This window comes from Coptis chinensis, chromosome 2 (assembly GCF_015680905.1).
Source record: "Coptis chinensis isolate HL-2020 chromosome 2, ASM1568090v1, whole genome shotgun sequence".
Lineage (NCBI taxonomy): Eukaryota > Viridiplantae > Streptophyta > Magnoliopsida > Ranunculales > Ranunculaceae > Coptis > Coptis chinensis.
In genome coordinates this window covers 107,690,787-107,713,333 of record NC_141457.1, presented here as the reverse complement: position 1 = coordinate 107,713,333, position 22,547 = coordinate 107,690,787, and the positions used below count along the sequence as shown (strand labels likewise).

The window sequence follows — 22,547 nt, the reverse complement described above, 5'->3', positions numbered from 1 at the left end:
TGGGGATGGGTAATATTCGTCTCAAGATGTATGATGAAACGGTTAAGGAAATCAAGGATGTTCGCTATGTTCCCGCTTTGAAGAAGAATCTTATCTCTGTTGGTACTTTAGAAGCTAAGGGCTACAAGGTAGTCATTGACAGTGGTGTTCTAAAGATAGTTTCTGGAGCAATGGTTATCATGAAAGGCATACGTCAGAATAACTTGTACTATTTGAAGGGTGGTACAGTTAGTGGAGAAGTAGCTGTTACTGAGCATTCAGAGACAGTTGCTAAGGAGGCCACCAGATTATGGCATATGCGTCTTGCACATGCAGGTGAGAAGTCCATGCAAACGTTAATAAAGCAAGGATTGTTGAAAGGTGCTAAGACCTGTAAGTTGGATTTTTGTGAGCATTGTGTTCGGGCAAGCGGACAAAGGGTAAAGTTTGGCACCGCTATCCACCGTCTGGCGTGGAACCCTTGATTATGTTCATTCGGATGTTTGGGGTCCTTCTAGGAATGCATCTCTTGGAGGAACAAACATTATTATGTGACCTTTGTTGATGATTACTCTAGAAGCGTTTGTGGGTATATACCATGAGAAACAAGGATGAAGTCCTAGATATCTTTGTGAAGTGGAAGAAGTTGATTGAAACTTCGGTGGCGAAAAAAGATCAAAAGACTCCGGGCCGATAATGGTGGTGAATAATATCACGAGTGATCCATTCTTGCAAGCATGTCGAAATGAGGGGAATAGAGAGGCACTTCACGATTGAAAGGTGCGCCCAACAAAATGGGGTAGTTGAACGCATTATGAACCGTACTCTAATGGAGAAAGTCGCGGTGTATGTTGTCCAATCTTTGGATTGGGCAAAGCGTTTTAAATTTGAGGTGAGTTATGCATGCTACCTTGTTAACGAGGTTGCCTTAGGTCAATGGAAGTAAAACTCCTATGGAGGTTTGAGTGCAGTAAACCCGCTTTCGGGATTATGATTCCGCCGTGTGTTTGGGTGTCCCGCTTACTTTCATGTCAAAGATGGTAAGTTGGATCCTAGAGCAAATAAAGCTATCTTTGTGGAGTCCGAAAAGTGGAGTTAAAGGTTATAAGCTATGGGATCCGAAGATAAGAAATTTGTTTTGAAAGCAGAGATGTGACATTTGATGAGGCTTCTATGTTGAAGTCTGCTGACTCTCAGCAGGTGGAGAGTATGGCCAAAGAGGTATTGCAGCAGGTGGAGATTGATGCGTCTTCACCTAGTCCAGATGGTTCTGTATCTAGTAGATTGGCAACCATGGATAGTCAGTCAGTTGATGTTCCATTTGAAGACACAGAAATAGTGATTACAGGTGATGGAACAAATGATGATGCAGAGGATATGGCTCCATTAGAGGAGCATATGAATGTTGGTCCTTTGGCTCCGGTTCATGAGCCTATTGCAACTGGTAAATCTAAGAGAAATGTTCCCCCATTGTATTGGCTAAACGATTACGTTACCTATGCACTTCCTGTTATTGAAAGTCTTGATGAAGATGCTCCTTCCTCATATTATGGAGCAATCCAGTGCTCCAAGTCAGAAAGGTGGAAGACGGACTATGGATGAGGAGATGCAATCTCTTCATAAGAATGATACACAGGTGCTTGTAAAGTTACCTAAGGGTAAGAAGGCGATTGGCGAAATGGGTGTTTGCATTGAAAGAAGGATCTCTAAGTAATGAGTTACGTTACAAGGCAAGATGGGTAGCTAAAGGCTACTTCGAGAGGAGGGATTGACTATAATGAGGTGTTTTCTCGGTTGTAAAGCACTCCTCCATACGCATCCTTTTGGCCTTGGTAGCTCGGTATGATTTGGAGCTAGCCATTTCGATGTAAAACCTGCTTTTACATGGTGATTTTAGAAGAGGAGATCTATATGACTTCGGCCAAGGGGTTTAAAGTTGCAAACAAAGAGGATTTGGTGTGTAAACCGAAAAAATCGCTATATGGTTTGAAACAGATCTCCCGGCACGATGGTACAAGCGGTTTGATCGGTTTATGCTAGGGCTCAAAGTACCTGAGAAGTCACTATGATCATTGTGTATATTTTTAGAAACTACATGATGGCTCTTTCATCTACTTGCTCTTGTATGTTGATGATATGCTTATAGCCTCAAGAAGCAAGATTGAGATTGATAAGCTTAAACGACTTTTGTCCTCGAAATTTGAGATGAAGGACTTGGGTGAAGCTAAAGAAGATTCTTGGCATGGAGATTCGGAGAGATAGAGCAAAATGCATAGTTTGTTTGTCTCAAAAGACATATTTGAATAAGGTACTACTGAAGTTTGGTATTGATGGGAACACTAAGTGCAGTAAAGTACACCTCTTGCCCTCATTTTAAACTTAGTGCTATTATGTCTCCGAGTTCGATGAGGGCGTGAGTACATGACTCGTGTTCCATATGCAAGTGTTGTTGGTAGTTTGATGTATCGCGATGGTGTGTACTAGGCGGACATTTCACAAAGTTTATTAGTGTTGTTAGTAGATATATGCATAACCCCAGGAAGAAACATTGGCAAGTCATGAAATGGATTCTACGGTACATTCTTGATGCTGTAGATGTTGGTTTGATGTTTGAGAGGGATACTAGTAAGCTTTGTGTGGGTTATGTGGACTCGACTATCTCGGTGATTTAGATAAAGCGTCCGGTCCACCATTGGGTATGTATTTACTTTAGCCGGTGCTCCGGTAAGTTGGAGGTCTATTTTGCAGTCTGATTTGCATTGTCTACACAGGCGAGAATATATATGGTGGTGACGAGGCTATGAAAGAGGTTATTTGGTTGCGGGGTTTGTTAGATGACTTGGGTATTGTTAATGCGGGGTGAGCTCGAGATTCAACTTGTGATAGCATGAGTGTTATATATTTGGCCAAGAACCAAGTTCATCATGCCCGTCTGAAAAGCACATTGATGTCGCGTTTTCACTTTGTCGAGAAATTTTAGAGGAGGGTGATATCTTACTCACTAAGATAGACACCAAGGAGAACCACCGATATGTTAACCAAAGTGGTTTTACGGAATCAAGTTTCAACATTGTTTGAATTTGATTCATATCCTTCATTGAGATGATTTGGCTCTTAAGGGCATTGGTGAACTACGATCGGCTTGATCTTTTAATAAAAGTAGCGTAAGCAGCCACTATGTGAATACGATCGTGTTTGGTCCTTCTTGGACATTTTGTTATTTGTTTGGTCCTTGGACATTTGTGCTTTGAAGAGGGGATTTGCTATTAGGTTGATCGGCTCAGTTTGGATAAATCTTTACGAGGTGGAGAATTGTTGGTATCTGGTTACCCCACGCTTACCAAATTCATATTGGTTTTGGTTTTGGTTTCCTATTCTAAATAGGATTCTAATTTGATACCCACCTCTATAAATACAAGACCAGTTGGTGGGATTTGTAAGGCTAAAATTTGTGAGAGAGAGTTTGTGAATTCTTCGGGATTCGTTTGTGAGTGATTGTACTCTATTTGTTTATCTCTTGATTAGTAAAATTCTTCTCTTTTGCTTGGTGGATTAGGCTAACGCCAAACCACGTAAATCTCGTCTCCATTTCTATCGGTTATTCGTTTTGCATTGGTAAGTGTTTTAATTGATTTGTTTTTTGTCGATTTCTATCACTACATTCAATCTTCTTTGTCCAATTGTCACGCTTCCGCATTCGTTTACGTAACAAATAAGAGGTTAATTTGTATAAGTGAGAGGCTGGAGAAGATAATGCCAGGCAAAGGCAAGCATATGAGGAAATTCTACTCAACGCTTGGAGTTATCCGAATTCACTTGTGCCAAAAAAGAATTGGTGTTCGGCCGTGGAAGTCATTTGTTAGCTATAACCGATAAATTCCATCCTATAAAACATACTATCACCACGGAGCAACCCAAGAAATAATCCTACATTACCACTAGCCAGCTCAAGCTCACAACTAAAAGCCAAAACATTCACTTCATGGTTCATACTTTCGCTTAAAACTAAGAACAATTAAAACTATTTTAAACCACACCAATTATTCAAGCTTATAAAGTCCAACCACCTCATTTCCATACAATGAAGTAAGAGTTGAACAAAAAAATGTTGAGAATCAGAGAGCACCTATACACTAATTTACTTTCACTAGTCAGCTTTACATGTGTTCTAACTGGCACAATTAGACTTGCTAATGGAGATTACTTGATTGGGGTTGGCAGCTATGACATGACTGGGCCTGCAGCTGATGTGAATATGATGGGCTATGCTAACTTGGACCAGGTAACAGCTGGGGTCCATTTTCGCCTAAGAGCACGAGCATTCATTGTCGCGGAGAGCACTGATGGGGCGAGGTTCGCTTTTGTTAATCTTGATGCTGGCATGGCATCACAATTGGTCACTATCAAAGTCTTAGAGAAACTTAAATCAAGGTAAGGTCGAGACTAAAATCATAATAGGGATTAACATTTTAAGTTTCAATACCACATAAAGTTGGTTTTACTTGATTATTGTGTTAATTTCATTTGGTTCAAATGTTCAATGCTAACAAACTACCCCTCTTTGGGATTACTTACCTGCTAAAATGTTTTAGTAGTCCTAGCACGATATGAACTTACAGCATATTATTAACTTTTTCTTTAATTTTGCTTTCACATTTTATTTAATGTAGGTACGGAGATTTGTACAATGAAGATAATGTAGCAATCAGTGGCACCCATACTCACGCTGGACCAGCAGGGTACTTGCAGTATGTCGTCTACTCCGTAACTTCTCTTGGTTTTGTCCAACAATCTTTCGATGCAATCGTCAACGCCATCGAGCAGAGCATCGTAATAGCTCATACTAATCTCAATCCTGGTTCAGTTTTCATCAACACAGGTTTGTCCGATGCTCTGTGTGTGTGAGGTGGTACAAGAAACGTACAGGCTTCTGCCCCAAACCTTTGGCAACTAATAGGCCCAACAGTAATGTTGTCGGACTTTCTTTTGCAGGGGAGGTGGAGAATGCAGGAATAAATAGGAGTCCAAGTGCATATTTGTACAACCCAGCTGAAGAGAGAGAGCAAAATACCCAACCAATGTTGACACCCAAATGACTCTTTTGAAGTTTGTTGATGACAACACTGGTAAGAACATAGGAGCTTTTAGTTGGTTTGCAACACATGGAACCTCTATGAGCAAAGACAACAAGCTCATCAGTGGAGACAACAAGGGTGCTGCTGCTAGGTTCTTTGAGGACTGGTTTACATCAACAACTATTACCAACTACACTAGCGTATCTAGTACGTATACATATGACTAGTTCATTTCTGAAGTATAATTCAACCATTGAGTAGCCATTATAACCATATAAATTTACTAAGGAAATAGCAATTTAAAGACAAGTACATAACTTTTTTTTATTATTGTTATTTTTTGGCTTTTAAATCGTGTAGATGATAATGCATTGTTGGAAGTAGCAGGAAAAATCAAACCAAGTGGAGGGAAACTCTGCGACAGTAAGAGTAGCAAAGCTTCAAAAGTGAGGAAGAATGATGGTTCATTGTTTGTGGGAGCGTTTTGCCAGTCAAATGTGGGTGATGTGAGCCCAAATGTACTCGGAGCTTTTTGTACTGATACTGGATTACCGTGTGACTTTAATCACTCAACTTGCAATGGAAATAACCAGCTTTGTATCGGCCGTGGACCCGGGTACTAGTCCTTTTTCAAGTTCTTCTAAATCGAAGTACAAGAAATGTTGATGAACAAGGATGACTATAGAGCTACTATAGCGGGCTAGAAGAATTGAAATTGAACTCCCTTCGTAGATAAGGAAACTGAATGCTACTACTAGTTCTGCTGTTTCAGAACTCATATTATTCACGAATGACTATGTCCCTCTTTTTCCTAAATTCCTCAAAACGACATTGATAGTTTTGTGTGCCAGGTACCCGGACGAGATATTAAGCACAAAGATCATAGGGGAGAGACAGTTCAAGAAAGCAGTCGACTTGTTTTCATCTGCCAAAGAAAAACTGATAGGGAAGATAGATTACCGTCATGTCTATCTGAATTTCACAAATCTCAACGTGCAATTAGATGCTGATAAATTTGTAAAGACATGTCCTGCTGCACTTGGTCCAGGATTTGCTGCTGGCACTACAGATGGACCTGGCGCATTTGGGTTTCAACAAGGTGACACTAAGGTGAACATTTACTACCTACCTTTTTAAGCTCAAAGATGCTGTACATACTTGCAGAGTTGCAGGTCCCTCTAGATATTACAGCATTTCAATCTAATCACTAGTCAGTCTTGAATGTAATTATATCAGAGAAATTTACAAAGATACAACACACAGGTAAATGATTTTTGGATACTGGTGAGGAATTTTTTAAAAGAACCGAGCCAGTACCAGGTGGACTGCCAATTGCCTAAGACTGTTTTGCTCGACACTGGGGAGATGTTCGACCCATATCCATGGGCGGTAAGACAAAATATGTGCTTCGCTTGTTTTTGTCCCACAGAAATCGCAGAAATGTCATGCTTTTAACTGCAAAGTACCGACTGAATTTCCTCTCTTGCTTCATACAGCCAGCAATTCTTCCAATTCAAATATTGAGGTTGGGCAAACTGGTTATACTCTCGGTACCTGGAGGTCAGTTTTCTGGGTATACTTAAAATAAAACTAGAAAATAATATTAACTTAAAGTCATAATCATTGTAACCCCTTTGAGATTCAGAGTTCACAACAATGGCGGGGCGTAGACTGAGGGAAGCAGTAAAAGAAACACTCATAAGGAATGGAAATGGGGAATTCGATGATAGCACCGACATTGTAATTGCTGGCCTTACAAATACCTACTCCCAGTATATTGCCACCTTTGAAGAATACAAGCTCCAGAGATATGAGGGTGCTTCCACCCTGTATGGTCCACATACACTATCAGCATATATTCAAGAATTCAACAAACTTGCAACAGCGATGGCAAAGGGAGAAAAGCTTGCCAAAGGTCCATCTCCACCTGATCTTTCATCTGTTCAAATAAGCCTAATTGTCCAACCTCTTGGCGACTCACTTCCACCAGAAAAGAAGTTTGGTGACATAAAACAAGACATACTACTGCCAAGGAGAGGCTCCTTCACGAAGGGGGAGAGGGTAGATGCCACATTCTGGAGTGGAAACCCAAGAAACGATTTACTGACAGAAGGTACATTTGCTGTAGTAGAGAAGCTTCAAGGTGAGCGATGGATACCAACCTATGATGACGATGATTTCTGCATATACTTCAAGTGGAGAACAGATAACAGCTCATATGGCCTGGCGACAGTTGCATGGGACATACCAATAGAAGCAAGCACTGGTGTTTACAGAATACGGCACTTTGGGTCATCAAAGGAGACAATTATTTCTCCCGTTGAGTACTTCACTGGTACTTCAAGTGCATTTCCAGTGTCCTAATTGATCAGTTCGCGTAGTATTTTCTGTTTTCCTAATGCAAGATTCTACATACTAACAAAAAAAATGCAAGAATTGAGAATAAGTTGGTTGCAACGAGAATACACCCCTACCTTGAGATAAATTGCAAAACTATATCATGGATTTACCCATTGGTTTCAGTGGGTGGACAGTAGTAAATCAAACGTCAAAAAGAGAATAAACCGTGGGATAGCTACCATGTTTTGTCATTCGACTGCCTGAGGCTGTTTTCTGACTTTGAAGTGTGAGATGCGAATTATCAAATCTCTAATTGAAAACACAGTAAGATGTGGAATATCCACTCATATTCCAATTCTATGATTGCAAATCTTCCTATCGATTTTTTACAAGAATGAGACAATCCACATTCTACACAATTTTTACCTACTCAGCTACAAAATGAGACCAATTTACTGTGGGATTTTAATATCACAGTGTAGCTAAACTATGTAATATGAGTAGATGATTGAGAAATGCTCTGAGTCTTCAAAAAAAGTTGCCTAGACCTTCCCTTCTTCTATGCTCAAAGTTTGTGAATCGCAAGACTGAAATGTCAATGATAAGCACACTTGTTTGTGAGATTGAAGGGGTGGCCCAACCTGTTACCTTTCACATTGACCAAGCAACGGATTTTTCTATAGAACTTGGGCTTAACCAGCTTTCCCAGAACATAAGCTCTGGACCTCACCACAAATGTCAAATTGAGTGGAACCGTCTCCTTCTCCAATTGAGTGTTCCTTGTCGATAACCCTCCATAAAGTGGAACCTGCGTCGCACTCACTGTTGTTGTTATTTTATTTTCACTCTTCCTTGACTGGTAGAATTCTTTCATCTGTAAAACATATATATACACCAAAGTCACAGGAATTATTAGTGTTCAGGGACATCGGATGTGAGATAATTTCCAGCTATGAATACCAATGTCACTTTTGAACAAAGGATAAATACATTGACATCTACAACAAATACTTGTTAAGATGTACAGGTCTTTGGAGAACACAAAGATAAACATTTCTGATCAGAACTTAAATGACCAACTTTTGTCGATCTGGAAAAAGAATTGAAATGCAAGGGGAAGAAAACCATCTTACACACAACATATCATGACAAATGCCAAGTTTACACACATACAGAGGCCAGTAGTGTTTTAGTTTGGAAGAGTAGCACTATTTTAATTCAATTTGCAGCCTCTTCTAGTAAATTTTGTAACGAAACACTCAAACACCCACCAACCAAGACAACCAAAGCCCTCACAGCAGAAAAACTCTGTTTCAATTTTGACCAGCACATTCTTCCTAAAGGTGCTTGTATAGTACCAAGTGCACCATTAGAGGTTAACAATCAAAAAGAAAAACATGTTGATCAGAAAAACAGTTAAAAAAAATAAAAAATAAAATAAATAAAATAAAAGGGGAGTATCTGTTATTAGGGGTTTAGGGCCATAGAATTGGTTTTGTCCTAACAGGACAAGTGCTTGGCTTGGACCAATGCCCAATGGCTTCTGCTCTGTCCATGCTTGTGGAGTGTTATCCTTAGAAGGTCTGGAATTAGCAAGGGGTGAAATAATAGTACATTCCCCATCCTTAGTAATTCGGTCGACATAATAAATTGTAGCGGATCCTGTCCGAAATTAATATAGGCAGAGATAAGCAATTTAAAATGGGAACCAAGATCTTTGTTCAGTTTAAAAGGGACACTCACTCACTAACCTAGTAGAGTAGCAAAAGTAAATAAAAGCGACCCCCTCCAAATATTTTAGTCGCCTTCGCATTCAAATGGTTCAACTTGGGTCACCAGATGACTTTAAAATCTAGGTAAATTAGTTCCTCCTACGTGGCTCACCTTGCATTAGGGAAAGCCCTTGCATATTAAAACTAACCATAGACAGTAATTTCATTTGAATATCTGACACTTGACCAAAATTTGAGGGGTTATTTAGGTTTTAGGTTATTTAGGCTTTAGTCCTACTTTTTATGAGGTATTTAGGCTTTTGTCCTAAAATTATTGATTACTAGGTTTACATCCTACTTTCATTTGTTGATTGTGAGTCGTCTCATTTGATCGTGGTCAAACTGTTTAATCCTCTTTGATTTTCTCAAATGACCAGAATACCATTGGAGCATGCTTGTCACGCGACTTGAAATTAGGTAAAAGTATGATCAAACCCTAATTACCCAATTACAAGAGGGGGTAAATCCTAAAAATGAGATTCTTGAAAATAAAAACGCGACTTGAAATTTGACCAATGAAATCACCACGTGTCGAGTTGTTAGTGATGAAATTATCTGCCATTCAACAAGTGGTGATTTCACGAGCACATGCTTTTCGTTTTTCTACAGATGTTTCTTTATTCGGCCTTCAATTGATGACATGTCGTTACTTCTTGATAGGGGTGACTTCGGATCAAATCGGATCGAATTAACCTCCTTCGGAATTTTTCCGAATTTTTTTCGGAACCTAATATTCTAGCCAAATCCGATCCAATTTTTTTTCGGATTCAAAATATATTTTCAATTTCGGAACTTTCGGAATACTTGGTAAATTTTCAAAGATCTCTTTACTTTCAATTATTTTTGGAATATCATACGCCAATGTTCATTGTAGGGAAAGAAAACCATGTCCACACCAATGTACCAACAGCAATACGCACTTGTTTACTGAGAAAATCCATTTTCATTCAAACAAATGATCCAAGAAAAAATGAGAAAAAGAACCTGCAGCCACCAACAGCAAGCATTGCATTCTGTTGAAGTCTGAGTATTTGTAATGTTTCAATCTTTTTTTGTGTGTGGAAATTGAAGTGTAAAGTGTCTGCATGAATAATCGATTCTGGTCTTAGACTCTAAGTAGTTTTACATAATATTCTATCTATTGGAATTTGGCTTTTGGATTGGTCTGGAAGTCATTGTATGACTCAATGACATTTTTTTTCATATCATTGTTGTTATGGCAGACGGTGTAATGACAGTAGAGTGGTCCAATTCAAGTGGGAAAGTAGTGGCTAAGTTATGTTTTTGTTTTATTTTTGGAAATAAAAAACTAGAAAATGAATGAACGGTCGAGATCTGGTCGAGATCCAATCAAATGGATAGTGAGAAAAGTACATATTTTCGGAATAAATTGGCAATAATATCGGATATCGGATCGGATCGGTTTTTAGAGTTATATCCGAATCCAATCCAATTTTTTTTTGGAATTTTCGGAAATCGTAAAATCGGCCCATGAAAACTACACCCAGAACCAAACCAATTTCGGATCGGATTTCTGAAAAATTGGAAATTCGGCAAAAAGAGACACCCCTACTTCTTGATATGGACTCCATTTGTCTGGAAATGGCTAGATTTCATATTTTATTCACTTAAACTTTCCTGCTTTAAAAAGATAGATTCATTAAAATAGAATCAATTACAACATTAAAACACTCCCGGCATAACAATCTCCATCATATTTTCTGGCGATGTGCCACAATTAATTATCACTTGGATTACCATAAAGCCTGGGCTAATGGTGAGACCAGTCCCAAAGTAAAGGAGATCTTCACTCACAACTACAATCACGTACTGAATACAAGTCTAAGGCCAAAATACGATCTGAGGGAAATGGTGTTGTTGCAACTGGAACCAAGGACGGAAAAATCATAAACAGTTGCAAATGTGGTTGACTTGAAATCAACCAAGTTGAAATCTGTGCAATAACTAACGCTCTAATATAGTATTTAATAAATTCTTCTTGCAATTTGTTTTGGTTGCCCACCTGAAGAAACTCCGTGTACGAACACACTTACAACCTCCTATATGTAAAGGCAAAAAGTGACAAACTACTAAAACAATACAAGTTACCGCACGATATTTAAATGTACGTGAAGGTGGGGGTGGGGGTAGGATTTATTGCATTGCTTAAATAGTGCGAATTTATGACTTTGCCTATAGAGCTTTACTTCAAATATCGTGAATATTGCTATGTGTGGCTAAACTACTAGTGTAAACTATGATTACCTTGAGAATTGCGTTAGACAGAAGTCAGTAATAACTTGACACGTAATGATTTCATCGGTCTAATTTCAAGTCGCGTTTTTTTCTTCAAAAATCTCATTTTAAAGATTTACCCCTCCTATAATTGGATAAATTAGGATTTGGTCCTACTTATACCCAATTTCAAGTCGCGTGAAATGCACTCTCCAAAGATATTCTGGCCATTTGAGAAAATCGAAGAGGATTAAACATTTTGACCACAGTCAATTGAGACGACTTACAGTCAACAAATGGGAACAAATGGGAAGTGGAATATAAGCCACAATTTTAGGACAAAAGCCCTATATATACTCCATAAAAAAAAATAGGACTAAAACCTAAATAACCCAAATTTAAATATCTCAAAATTTTCAATTTCAACACTTCCACACATAATTGATAATTCCCGGAAAATAGCAAGTCACTGGAATATCGGTAACAATTATCAGATATTTCACTCTTTGAAACTTTAAGAATTGTTAACTATGCAAATATGCAACAAGCCAAGTTAGCGAAGTTACCAAGAACCCAATCACCTCATCTCAAAAAAGGGATAGTTTTTCAATTCTTGATTTTTTTATTATCCTGGCCATCCTTGTGAACAGAAATTCTTCATCATGGGACATTGGTTAAGCCGTTAAGGTGCGTGCAGGGTTTTATGTTTGTCTAATTGTCTTGCCTTTTGTGTGCTCCTCGTTCATAGGGAGAAGGAAACTTAAAAATAACAAGTGCATACAATCATTTCCATCCCTCGATAACACAATTCATCAAAACGTCAATCTTTTGCAGTTTATGGACCCCACATACTCATACTTTACAGCTTTTATCTATCCAGATTATCCAATGGTCCTAAAGTGGGTCCCTAATATCTGATTCGCCCATGTTTTTCAAAACAGTGTACCAATTATAATGACATACATCCGAAGCAAGACAACAAAGTTAACTCGAAAGAGGATAAAAGAATCACTCACATATCCAGAAGCCACTTTGAGATCATAGTAGTAGAGTTCAAAAGGTGTAGCAGACACGTGTACACCAAAAAACGTTGCTGGATTTCGGTACATCATCCTGACTTTTGATTTCATAGTCAGCATCTCTGTTGGTACTCCTGAACCGTCCATTCCAGCTTGAATAGTAAAATCATCAAACACCATATCCTACATCGTAAAGTACCCAATCAATTTCGCACAAACAAAAAAACCAGTGAAGAAATGAAGAGGCAAAAAACAAACCTTCATGGTGATTGTGGGCTTGTATGCTTTACTCGCACCATACAAAATCAACGAGAACACCGTGAACAGAACAACAAACGAGAAAACAAACCAAATCATATAAAATTTCACGCGATTAATCTGACCCCTTTCATCAAAATCATCATCTTCTTCATCTTCATCAAGCTCGTTATGAATTTTTTTCCAAGTAGATAAATTTCTGGGGTTTTTAACAGAAGCAGAGAACCGAGTCGTAGAAGAAGATTCACGGGAGTGATGAACAGGTGAACAGTGGTAGTGATGATGATGATGTTGGGGTGAACCCATTGGGCTTGAACCATAAGACATTTTCTCAACATCGTGTTGTGATGGGCTTTGGACATAGTACAATGGTCTACGCGGTGATCTTGGTGGAGTTGACGCTTCGATACTTGTTACTTCGGAGTCTGATTTTATGTGCATTTTGAGCGAATTACTCGGGGTTGTGTAGGAAAGAAAACCAGAGAGAAAATAGCGCAGGGAAACAAGATAGTCTGTGTGTGAGTTGGTTTTCAGGCTGGTGCGGATATTAAATGTTTACAGCAGAGAGTTTCCGGAAATAGAAAAAGGTGACAGCAACAACGAGAGGGACTTGATATTCCCGTTGTGGGTATACTCTTTCTTCTGATAGAAGATAGTGTGGTGTCTTGTTATGTCAGTATGTGCGGACGAAGTATTCGTTGATTTCTGAGAATGTGGTCCTTTTTATTGATTGGAGTAAATATGCAAGAATCTTGCTCAGTAAATGCGAAAATCTTGACTAATAAGTAAATACGAGTTCAATTCTGATACGTTTCTAATTCACAAAACTACAGATTCTTTAAATTTTCACTAACCCTCCAGAGTTTAGAAATTTTTAACTATTGGACTTTGGAGTGGTTTTGGACTTTTGGTAATTACATGTCTACATTACTTTACTAACTTTCAACTCATCAGTTTTCACGCTTTATTTGGTAAAGATCAGTCTTCCATACTCAATCTCTTGTTAGGACTTGGGAGTTATGTAATTCTAAATGATCATGCCAAACTTGTGTTAGGTTTTGTTGTGGTTCGCTATCTATGTGTATAAATAAACTAGTGGGGCCAAATTACGTTCCACTTGTATTCCCAGGAACATTTGGGTTTTATGCTAAGTTTAATGGTGCTCAAAAACACCAAATATCACGGAAATTGTGATCCAATAGTACGTCAAAACGCTAACCCGCCAGCGCTATCAGTATAAGTTTTGCTATGTATACCACCAATTTTAACGATATAACGTATCACGTATGCTCTACACGCTAGAACGAGTGGCAGCTAGAAAAATAAGTCGAAATAAATCTACACGCCTCTGTGTATAATGGCTAGAATTTCCAAATAAATCTACATGCCTCTCACTGTGGCGGCTAGAATCGAAAAATTGAAAAAAGTTTAAAAAAAAAGTGTTTTGCACCCGCCATCTCCAATGGCTGCTAGAATCGAAAAAAATAAAATTGTTTAACTGTTAACGCTAAAATCCATTGGGCACATAAATGTCATCTCACTAACCCTATTTACTGTACTATTATGATTTGGTGTTTTCACGCACCAAACCATTGGACTCAGCCTTATTAGTGGGCATTGCCTTCTTGTGTTGGGTATGAAACTACAGTAATTATCACATTTACCGTATATATGGTGAAATTTCCAATTAATTATATGAGTTCGTCTACCGCGAGAATATCCTCATAGCTAGGGACGATATTAGAAATTAATTAGATTATTTAAAAAAAAAAAAAAAAAAAAAAAAAAAAAAAAAAAAAAAAAACCCTTTGTTTTCTCTATAAATGATCAATTGCAAACTTTAAACACAATTAAATTTTTACGTGTACCGATTTAACCACTATGATAATCCATGAATTGGATTAAAAATTAATTGGATTCTTAATTGTGAAATTAAATAAAAAAAAAAACCCTTTTGTTTTCTCTAGAAATGACTAATTGCAAACTTTAAACACAATTAAATTTTTACGTGTGCCGATTTAAATTTCTTTTTATACGTCCAAATGCTAGACTGGCAAAATCTTATTGAAGGACCAGGGCATGCACTTCCTCTTACTTGTAATTTAGTACTCTCTTTTTTGCAATTAAGAGTAGCTCTCCATCAGTTCTAATTTGCCCAAGACTCATGAAGACATGAACAGGCGCAACCATTTTATTATTTCTTTCATAAAATAAGACGATGAGTTTTTAAACCTAAATGCCTCATTTCTATTGTTTTTTACCATTAAAGGTTTTCCACAAACTCATGCAAGTATCTTTCTTAGCAAATTAATTATTAGCATTCTTTTTATTTTGACTGTTTTTGTATCTATTCAAATTACTGATTTCTGAAATTTTATTGACTTCTATATTGGAATTGTTACAAGGTTGTTGGGGAAGTGATGGGAGCAATGGACGTCAAATACTTGTAACAATTCTCTCTCACAATCATTCTCTTTCACATTTTCTCGACTCTTGTAGTATGCGGAGATATTGTTTTCTTACAAAATCAGTAAAAACTTTTGCTTCTCATGTTTTTTAAGGCGATAAATGTCTTTTTGGGAACGCTGGTTTATGACATTTATCTCTATTGATGTTTTCTTTTTGTTACAAAAACTTGACAATACATCTTTTGAAAACTTGTTTTACTCCAAAATCTGTTTTAGAAAAATCTTTGTCATGTATTTTTTCCCCTAAAGGTTTATAAAATCCTCTTTTCCATAAGTAACCAATGTCTTTGGGAACGCTAGATTATGACATTTGGTTTATACCTTTTTTGGTTTCTTTATTTCACTACCTTCTTTTAACGTTTACAAAACATTTTCTTAACTATACGATGAATGTTTATATGTGTTGGAAATAAGGCTGGCTCAGACCTGATATTGATAAACACCCACCAAGATAAGGATAAACCACAGAGATAAGGATAACCACCATGTATTGGGATGAGTGTAGGACTCTATCTTAACCTACATTAGATGAGTATAGGACTCTATCCTTAGCAGATTTTGGATAAATATGGGACTCTATCCTATCCAATTTTGAGGAGGTGGGAGAGTTCTATAAATAGACCTCCACCCCCTCACATATTGATCATCCCAAAAACAAGCAAAGCTCTCTCTCTTTTTAATGGTGGCCTCCAACGTTTTCTAAAGTAGAAGCTAGTTTTTCGTGGAGATTCCATAAATGGTAACCTCCATTGCTAACCATTGTCAGTTATTGGTTCTTGGTTCGTGAACAAATGTTACTTCCCGTTCGTGGTTGGAACTTGACTCTAGCTAAGTTTAGAAGAAGAAGATCTTGAGTGTGCGAAAAACATCATCTTCTCCGGTAGATCAAAGCTTGGAACTTCGAATTGAAAGCTGTGACCAAGGTATGATATTCTGTTTCCGCTGCGCTATTTTATGCATGTGATATAGCGTAATTGTACATATCGTAGGAATCATGCATGAGATATCGATAAAAACCCTACATTGGCATCGAGCTAGGTTTTCCATGGTTTGCATGCTTTTATTTATAGTTTTGATCTTGTGATCTACATTTTTTTTGAAAAACTGCGTTTTTTTTTTCAAATTCTTTTAATTAATTTAAAATAATTAGGTTGTTTAAAATTAATTAGAAATTGCTTAATTTTTTTTTAGCAAAATAAATTATTTATGGGAAATAATTTGGCTATTTTTAATTAAAATTTTAGTGGAAATTTTTTCTAGAAAAATTTTTTTTCCTTAGAAATTTTTACATGGAAATTTATTTTCTGAGATTATTTCTCTAGAAATTTTAGGATTTTTCACATGTATTTTTTCACGATTAAAAATTGACATTAGGATGTTTATTTTTACCATGCAGTAATTATTTAAATCTGGATTTTTAGTATTGCATGTAAATAAAATTTAAGTAGTAGATTTTTTTGCATATTCTATGTTATTGATAGTCAAATGCATTGATTTTATTTAATGGCTAGAATCATGCTAGTATATTATCATGATCATCTCATATGTAAAAATGTGGATTACTTAGATTTATTTTAACAGATGATTCTTATTCGTAGTATCTTATTTTTGAAATTCAAACTTGATAGAATGGCACCCGATGGAAAATCCCCGTTTACCATGCTACCTGAAAAGAACTTGTTAAACGATAAGAATTACGAACTTTAGTCTAGGAAAGTTAGGCTAATTTTGGCAGATAGGAAGGTCATTGACGTAATAACTGAGATAGTAGCAGAACTTACCACCGAAGGATTAACACAAGCTGCTTATACTGCTACACTTAAGAGGTACAATGAGTATACAAGCAAAGATAATGTTGCCCGAATTGTCATACTTGGCACCATGAGGAATGACTTCATGATGCGGTTTGATGGCATTGGATCGGCTAAAGAGCTATGGGAAGTAGTAAAGGCGGACCTTGGGGGTACGACTCTTTACCTGGCCCGAGGAGGCTACAAATGAGCTTTGACAAATTTATCAAAGCTGCCCCATACCTCTATGACCTGACATTGCACGGTGATGAGGAACATGGTTCTTTGAAGTTAGCCCAAGCAGGATAGGTCCTGTCAAATGAACAGCAAATTCAAGCTGTCATTAGGTCTTTACTTAAAACTTGGGAACAATTTCGTCTTATCTTAACGCATGACGACAGTATCACAAACTTTGCACAGGTGCAGAGGAAATGTGAGTTTGAGGAACAAAGGTTTCTCAATGAAAAGCCTGTTGTTCAAACTGAAGCAAATGTTGTCAACTCCAAAAAGAGGAAGGCTCCTTGGAACAAGAAAAGTGGAAAAGGGAAAGGCAAGGAAAAGGTCAAGCCTGACCCACAGCAAAAGAAGCCTAGGAAGTCGATAGACATGACTAGTGTTGAATGTTTCCGTTGTCATCAGATGGGACACTATGCTAGGACATGTCCTTCTCTTCAGATAAGTTTTACTTTAAGTACTGTCAATGTGATAAGTACTGTCATGCTGTCTGATTCATCACAATATTAGATTGTAGATTCAGCAGCGACAGACCACATAAGCCGGGATAGGTCCCTGTTTGAAGATTTCCGGAAACTTCCACAAAGAACTCGAAGAGTCCATATGGGAAACCAAAGTGTAGCTGATGTTTTGGGCACATGCACTTGTAGGTTGGATTTTGCGAGTGGGAGATCCATCCTTATTGAAGAAGTACTATTTGTACCCTCAATTAGGAGAAATCTTTTATCAGTTTTGAAATTACTTCAAGAATCCTATGTGTTTAATTTTTTTCAAAACTTCGCGAGATATCTTTGAATAACAAATTTTGATAGGTCATGCTTATTTAATGGATTCTTTTATGACATTACACTTAGCACAAACCGAAGTTTTATGTCTAAAATGGTTGGTTGTCAATTGTGGCATGCTAGACTAGGACATATTGGACACGATGGGATAGAAAAACTTAGCAAGGGGAGGGTTGTTAGGTAACTTAACCTCTATTAAAATGGAAACCTGTGAAAGTTGTCTTGCTGGAAAGTCCACCAAGAAACCTTTTAGGAAAGCCCAAAGGGCAACTTATCCTTTACAACTTATTCACTCAGACATCTGTGGACCAATGAATGTAATAGCAAGGCATGGGGATTTGTATTTCATTACATTCACAGATGACTATACACGTTATGGGACCGTGTACTTGATGTCTCACAAATCAAACACCTTGGACTATTTTAAAAAGTACAAGAACCTTGTTGAGAATCAACTTGATAGGACAATAAAGGCCTTAAGAACTGACCGCAGACGTGAGTATCTTTCTGATGAGTTTAAGGAACTCTATGAAAATAAGGGTATAGCTAGACAACTAATTATTCCTTATACCCCTCAGCATAATGGTGTCTCTGAGAGAAGGAATAGAACTCTACTGGACATGGTTAGGTCTATGATGACTCAGGCTAACTTGCCCATCTCATTTTGGGGTGATGCATTGTTAATGGCTGCACACATACTTAACCTAGTTCCTTCAAAATTTGTTAACAAAACACCCTATGAACTATGGACTGGTAGACAACCCGTTTTGAACTACCTTAGACCATGGGGGTGTGCAACCTTTGTCACTTCTCAAAATTGAGAATTTGGGAAGTTGAGTGCTCCTGGAAAGAAGTGTGTCTTTATAAGATACAGTGAGACTTCTAAGGGGTATGTCTTCCTAGGGAAGGATACTCAAGGGCATGTCACATAAATAGAAGCACGTAACGTCAGATTCTTAGAGGATCAATACCCAATGAGGGGTGAGGTTGATAAGGATCTACAACTTTACGAAGTTGATAACTTTATAACTGCTGTTGAACAAGGTGAAGATGAAACTTTCATCAACCTTGATTCCAGTGACAATGGCATTGGTCAACTGATTGATCAATCCCAACCTCGTAAGAGTGCTAGAGGCCATATCCCCAAATGTCGGTTTGAGATTTAAGGGGAGATAAATATAACCAATGCACTTACAAAAATATCTGATGAACCTAAAACGTTCAAGGAGGCTATTTCTGGGTCCAATACAAGTAAGTGGATGGAAGCTATGAAGGAAGAATTGGAGTCGATGAAGAAAAACAAAATATGGGACTTAGTTGATCTACCTCCAAACAAGAGATCTATTGGGAACAGGTGGGTTCTCAAGATCAAGAAAAATGCGGAAGGGAACATAGACAAATTCAAAGCCAGGCTTGTTGCAAAAGGTTACACCCAAAAAAAAGGAATAGACTATGAGGACACTTTCTCACCAATAGTGAGATTTGCCTCCATACGTGTCCTCTTGTCAATGGTTGCCCACTTAGATTTAGAGCTTTACCAGATGGATGTCAAAACTGTTTTTCTCAATGGAGAATTGCAAGAGGAAATCTATATGGATCAACCCACTGGTTTTTCAATCAAGGGTAAGGAACACAAAGTGTGTAAACTGAACAGATCCATATATGGTTTAAAACAGGCCTCTAGACAGTGGAATATGAGATTCCATGAAGCTATGCTTCAAGACAAATTCGAAATGGTAAATGAGGACCATTGCGTATATGTCAAGACATCTAAAAATGGTTTTGTGATTCTATCTCTATATGTGGATGACATTTTGTTAGCAGGTAACAACAAGGCATTGATAAATTCCACTAAGGAGTGGTTGTCATTAAACTTCGAAATGAAGGACATGGGTGAAGCTAGTTATGTCTTAGGAGTTAAAATAACTCAGGATCGACCCAAATGCTTGTTGTCTTTATCTCAGGAGACATACATCAATAAGGTTTTGGAAAGATTCAACATGACTGATTGCAAGCAAATGGATCTCCCAATAAGTCTAGGAGAGTCTTTGAGTTCTGAAATGTCTCCCAAGAATCCTACTGAAACTCAGGCTATGAAAAATGTACCATACTCAAGCGCAATCGGAAGCCTTATGTATGCAATGTTGTGTACAATGCCAGACATCTGTTATGCAGTTGAGTTAGTATCAAAGTTCCAAACAAATCCTGGGGTCGCACACTGGAAGATTGTCAAGAAGATAATGAGATATCTCAAAGGCACCATGGACTACTCGCTTGTCTACCAAGGGAAAGATCTTAAAAGTCGATTGGGTACTCGATCTTGAGAAATGAGACCTTGATGAGAGGAAGTCAACTTCAGGATATACCTACATAATGAATGGAGGTGCTATATCCTGGAGTAGCAAGAAGCAAATTTCCATAGCACTTTTAACTATGGAAGCCGAAATATTATCAGATTTGCTTTGCCACACAGAAGCCGTGGTGGCTCGACGATTCATCAAACACTTGTCGGTGTTCTCAAGAGTTTGAACCACCGGCCCACATCCGGATCGACAAGATAGCTGCTCTTGCATATACTAAAGATCCAAAGTACCATGGAAGAACCAAGCATATAGAGTTAAAGTACCACTACGTACGACAAATGATATTGAAGAAGAAAGTGGTTCTATAACATATGTCCACTGATCAAATGGTTGCGGATCTATTGACCAAACCTATTCCAAAGGAACTCTTCCTTGCACATGTAAAAATGCTTGGGTTAAAGAGGATGTGATTATGCTAAGAACACTTTGATGGTTTAATGAATAAACGTGCATTCTTTCCAGATCGATTGCATTCTCATTATACTGTTAATCATCTCATATATATGTCAGTAGGGTTGACTGGTTCACTCACATGAATAGTCACTTCCATTTTAAACAGTGGGAGTTTTAGCTTGACAAGTCACCTAAATCTTATGGGAAGGGTGGACCTAGTGTCGAGTCATGCCCCTTCTTATAATTGGATAAGAAGAAACAGGCTTCATAGAGAAGACTCTGTCTAAACCTACAAACGGTTGTTGCCAAGTGGGAGCAAAATATCATTAGGGATAACAACACTTACATGGTATGAGTGGACATACAAATATCTATTATTGAGTAAACAAATTAGATACTCTTGCCATGACATGTTTTCACACAACATGTGTATAGTTGACCACCTGAGAGCAAGAAAATAAATATCCCTAAAAATTCTTGCTATGTGAGCTCAATTGATATGTTTTTTGTTTAAAACATATCGAATGGTACCCTCCTTGAACTTTTGACCTTGTCAAGAAAATAAGAGGACTACTCATAACTTTGGTTTGCTCCCCACAAGCTCTTACTATAAGGCTGACTGGATGCATACTGGGAAGTTGGTAGAACTCTGACGACAATGACTTGCGTGCAAAGGGTAAAAGAACTAAAGGTTTATCACACAATCACTGGGATTCTACCTGGCCAGGACAATTGATGATAATTGTGAATCATGTGATACGTTTTTGACTTTATAGTGTGGACTCATAGGGATGAGTGCTATTTGTCAAAATGATGAAACAAACAGATCTTGGGGTATACACACACTCTCCGGGTATTAGGTTTCCAGATTCATCTTCTTTAAGATCACTTTCATGGTAGATCACTGTGTCGTGCTTTTCATTACGACTTGCTACTTCACAGATATCATGATATGTGTGCTAGGGTCACACAAACCATTTGTCGTGTGAGACACACAAATGGCTGAGCATTCTATTTAAATGCTTCTCTTAGAAACCTTCTTCACCGTTGTGGGCGAGTGGGAGATGTTGGAAATAAAGGTCGGGTCGACTGATATATGGATAAACGCCCACCAAGATAAGGATAAACCACAGAGATAAGGATAACCACCATGTATTGGGATGAGTGTAGGACTCTATCCTAGCCTATATTAGATGAGTATAGGACTCTATCCTTAGCTGATTTTGGATAAGTATGGGACTCTATCCTATCCAATTTTGAGGAGGTGGGAGAGTTCTATAAATAGACCCCACCCCCTCACATATTGATCATCCCAAAAACAAGCAAATCTCTCTCTCCCTTTAATGGTGGCCTCCAACGTTTTCTAAAGTAGAAGCTAGTTTTTCGTGGAGATTCCATAGGTGGTAACCTCCATTGCTAGCCATTGTCAGTTCTTGGTTCGTGAACAAAGGTTACTTCTCGTTCGTGGTTGGAACTTGACTCTAGCTAAGTTGATAAGAAGAAGATCTTGAGTGTGCGAAGAACATCATCTTCTCCGGTAGATCAAAGCTTGGAACTTCGAATTGAAAGCTGTGACCAAGGTATGACCTTTTTTATTTTCATTTATTTATTTTATGCATGTGATATAGCGTAATTGTACATATCGTAGGAATCATGCATGAGATATCGATAAAAACCCTACAATATGGGAACCCTAGGTTATGACATTCCGTTTATAACTTCTCTCTTTTTTCTTTCTTTTTTTTTAAAAAATGAAAAACTATAATGGTGTTTTCCTCTCTTATCTAAACTTGTTTCATTCATGTACAAAAAAGAACTTTGTTTCTTTAACAAATA

At 37.8% G+C, this 22,547-nt stretch overlaps 2 protein-coding genes across 2 annotated transcripts; one reads left to right on the top strand and one right to left on the bottom strand.

Moving 5' to 3' along the window:
* Window positions 1-4,046: 4,046 nt before the first annotated feature.
* On the top strand, window positions 4,047-7,647 carry LOC147520269 (neutral ceramidase 2-like). The gene is given in 9 exon segments (XM_086591847.1): window positions 4,047-4,410; window positions 4,650-4,858; window positions 4,972-5,030; window positions 5,033-5,261; window positions 5,415-5,670; window positions 5,906-6,164; window positions 6,318-6,443; window positions 6,551-6,614; window positions 6,700-7,647. Coding segments are annotated over 9 exon segments (2,247 nt in total). The 5' UTR covers window positions 4,047-4,084; the 3' UTR covers window positions 7,419-7,647.
* A 77-nt stretch (window positions 7,648-7,724) lies between these two features.
* On the bottom strand, window positions 7,725-13,481 carry LOC147520268 (uncharacterized). Its single transcript, XM_086591848.1, has 3 exons — window positions 12,679-13,481; window positions 12,418-12,603; window positions 7,725-8,268 (listed from the first exon to the last, which is right to left on the bottom strand). The coding sequence occupies exons 1-3, from the start codon at window positions 13,117-13,119 to the stop codon at window positions 7,990-7,992; spliced, it is 906 nt and encodes a 301-aa protein (XP_086447974.1). The 5' UTR covers window positions 13,120-13,481; the 3' UTR covers window positions 7,725-7,989.
* Between the last annotated feature and the right edge of the window lie 9,066 nt (window positions 13,482-22,547).

What these genes read in the sequence shown, in the direction of transcription:
- LOC147520268 (XM_086591848.1), bottom strand. Translation starts at nt 13,119, where the DNA reads ATGCACATAAAATCAGACTCCGAAGTAACAAGTATCGAAGCGTCAACT. An exon ending in AGCCCACAATCACCATGAAG is followed by an intron (nt 12,604 to 12,678) that starts GTTTGTTTTTTG and finishes TTTACGATGTAG; the next exon opens with GATATGGTGTTTGATGATTT. An exon ending in TCAAAGTGGCTTCTGGATAT is followed by an intron (nt 8,269 to 12,417) that starts GTGAGTGATTCT and finishes TATGTTTTACAG; the next exon opens with ATGAAAGAATTCTACCAGTC.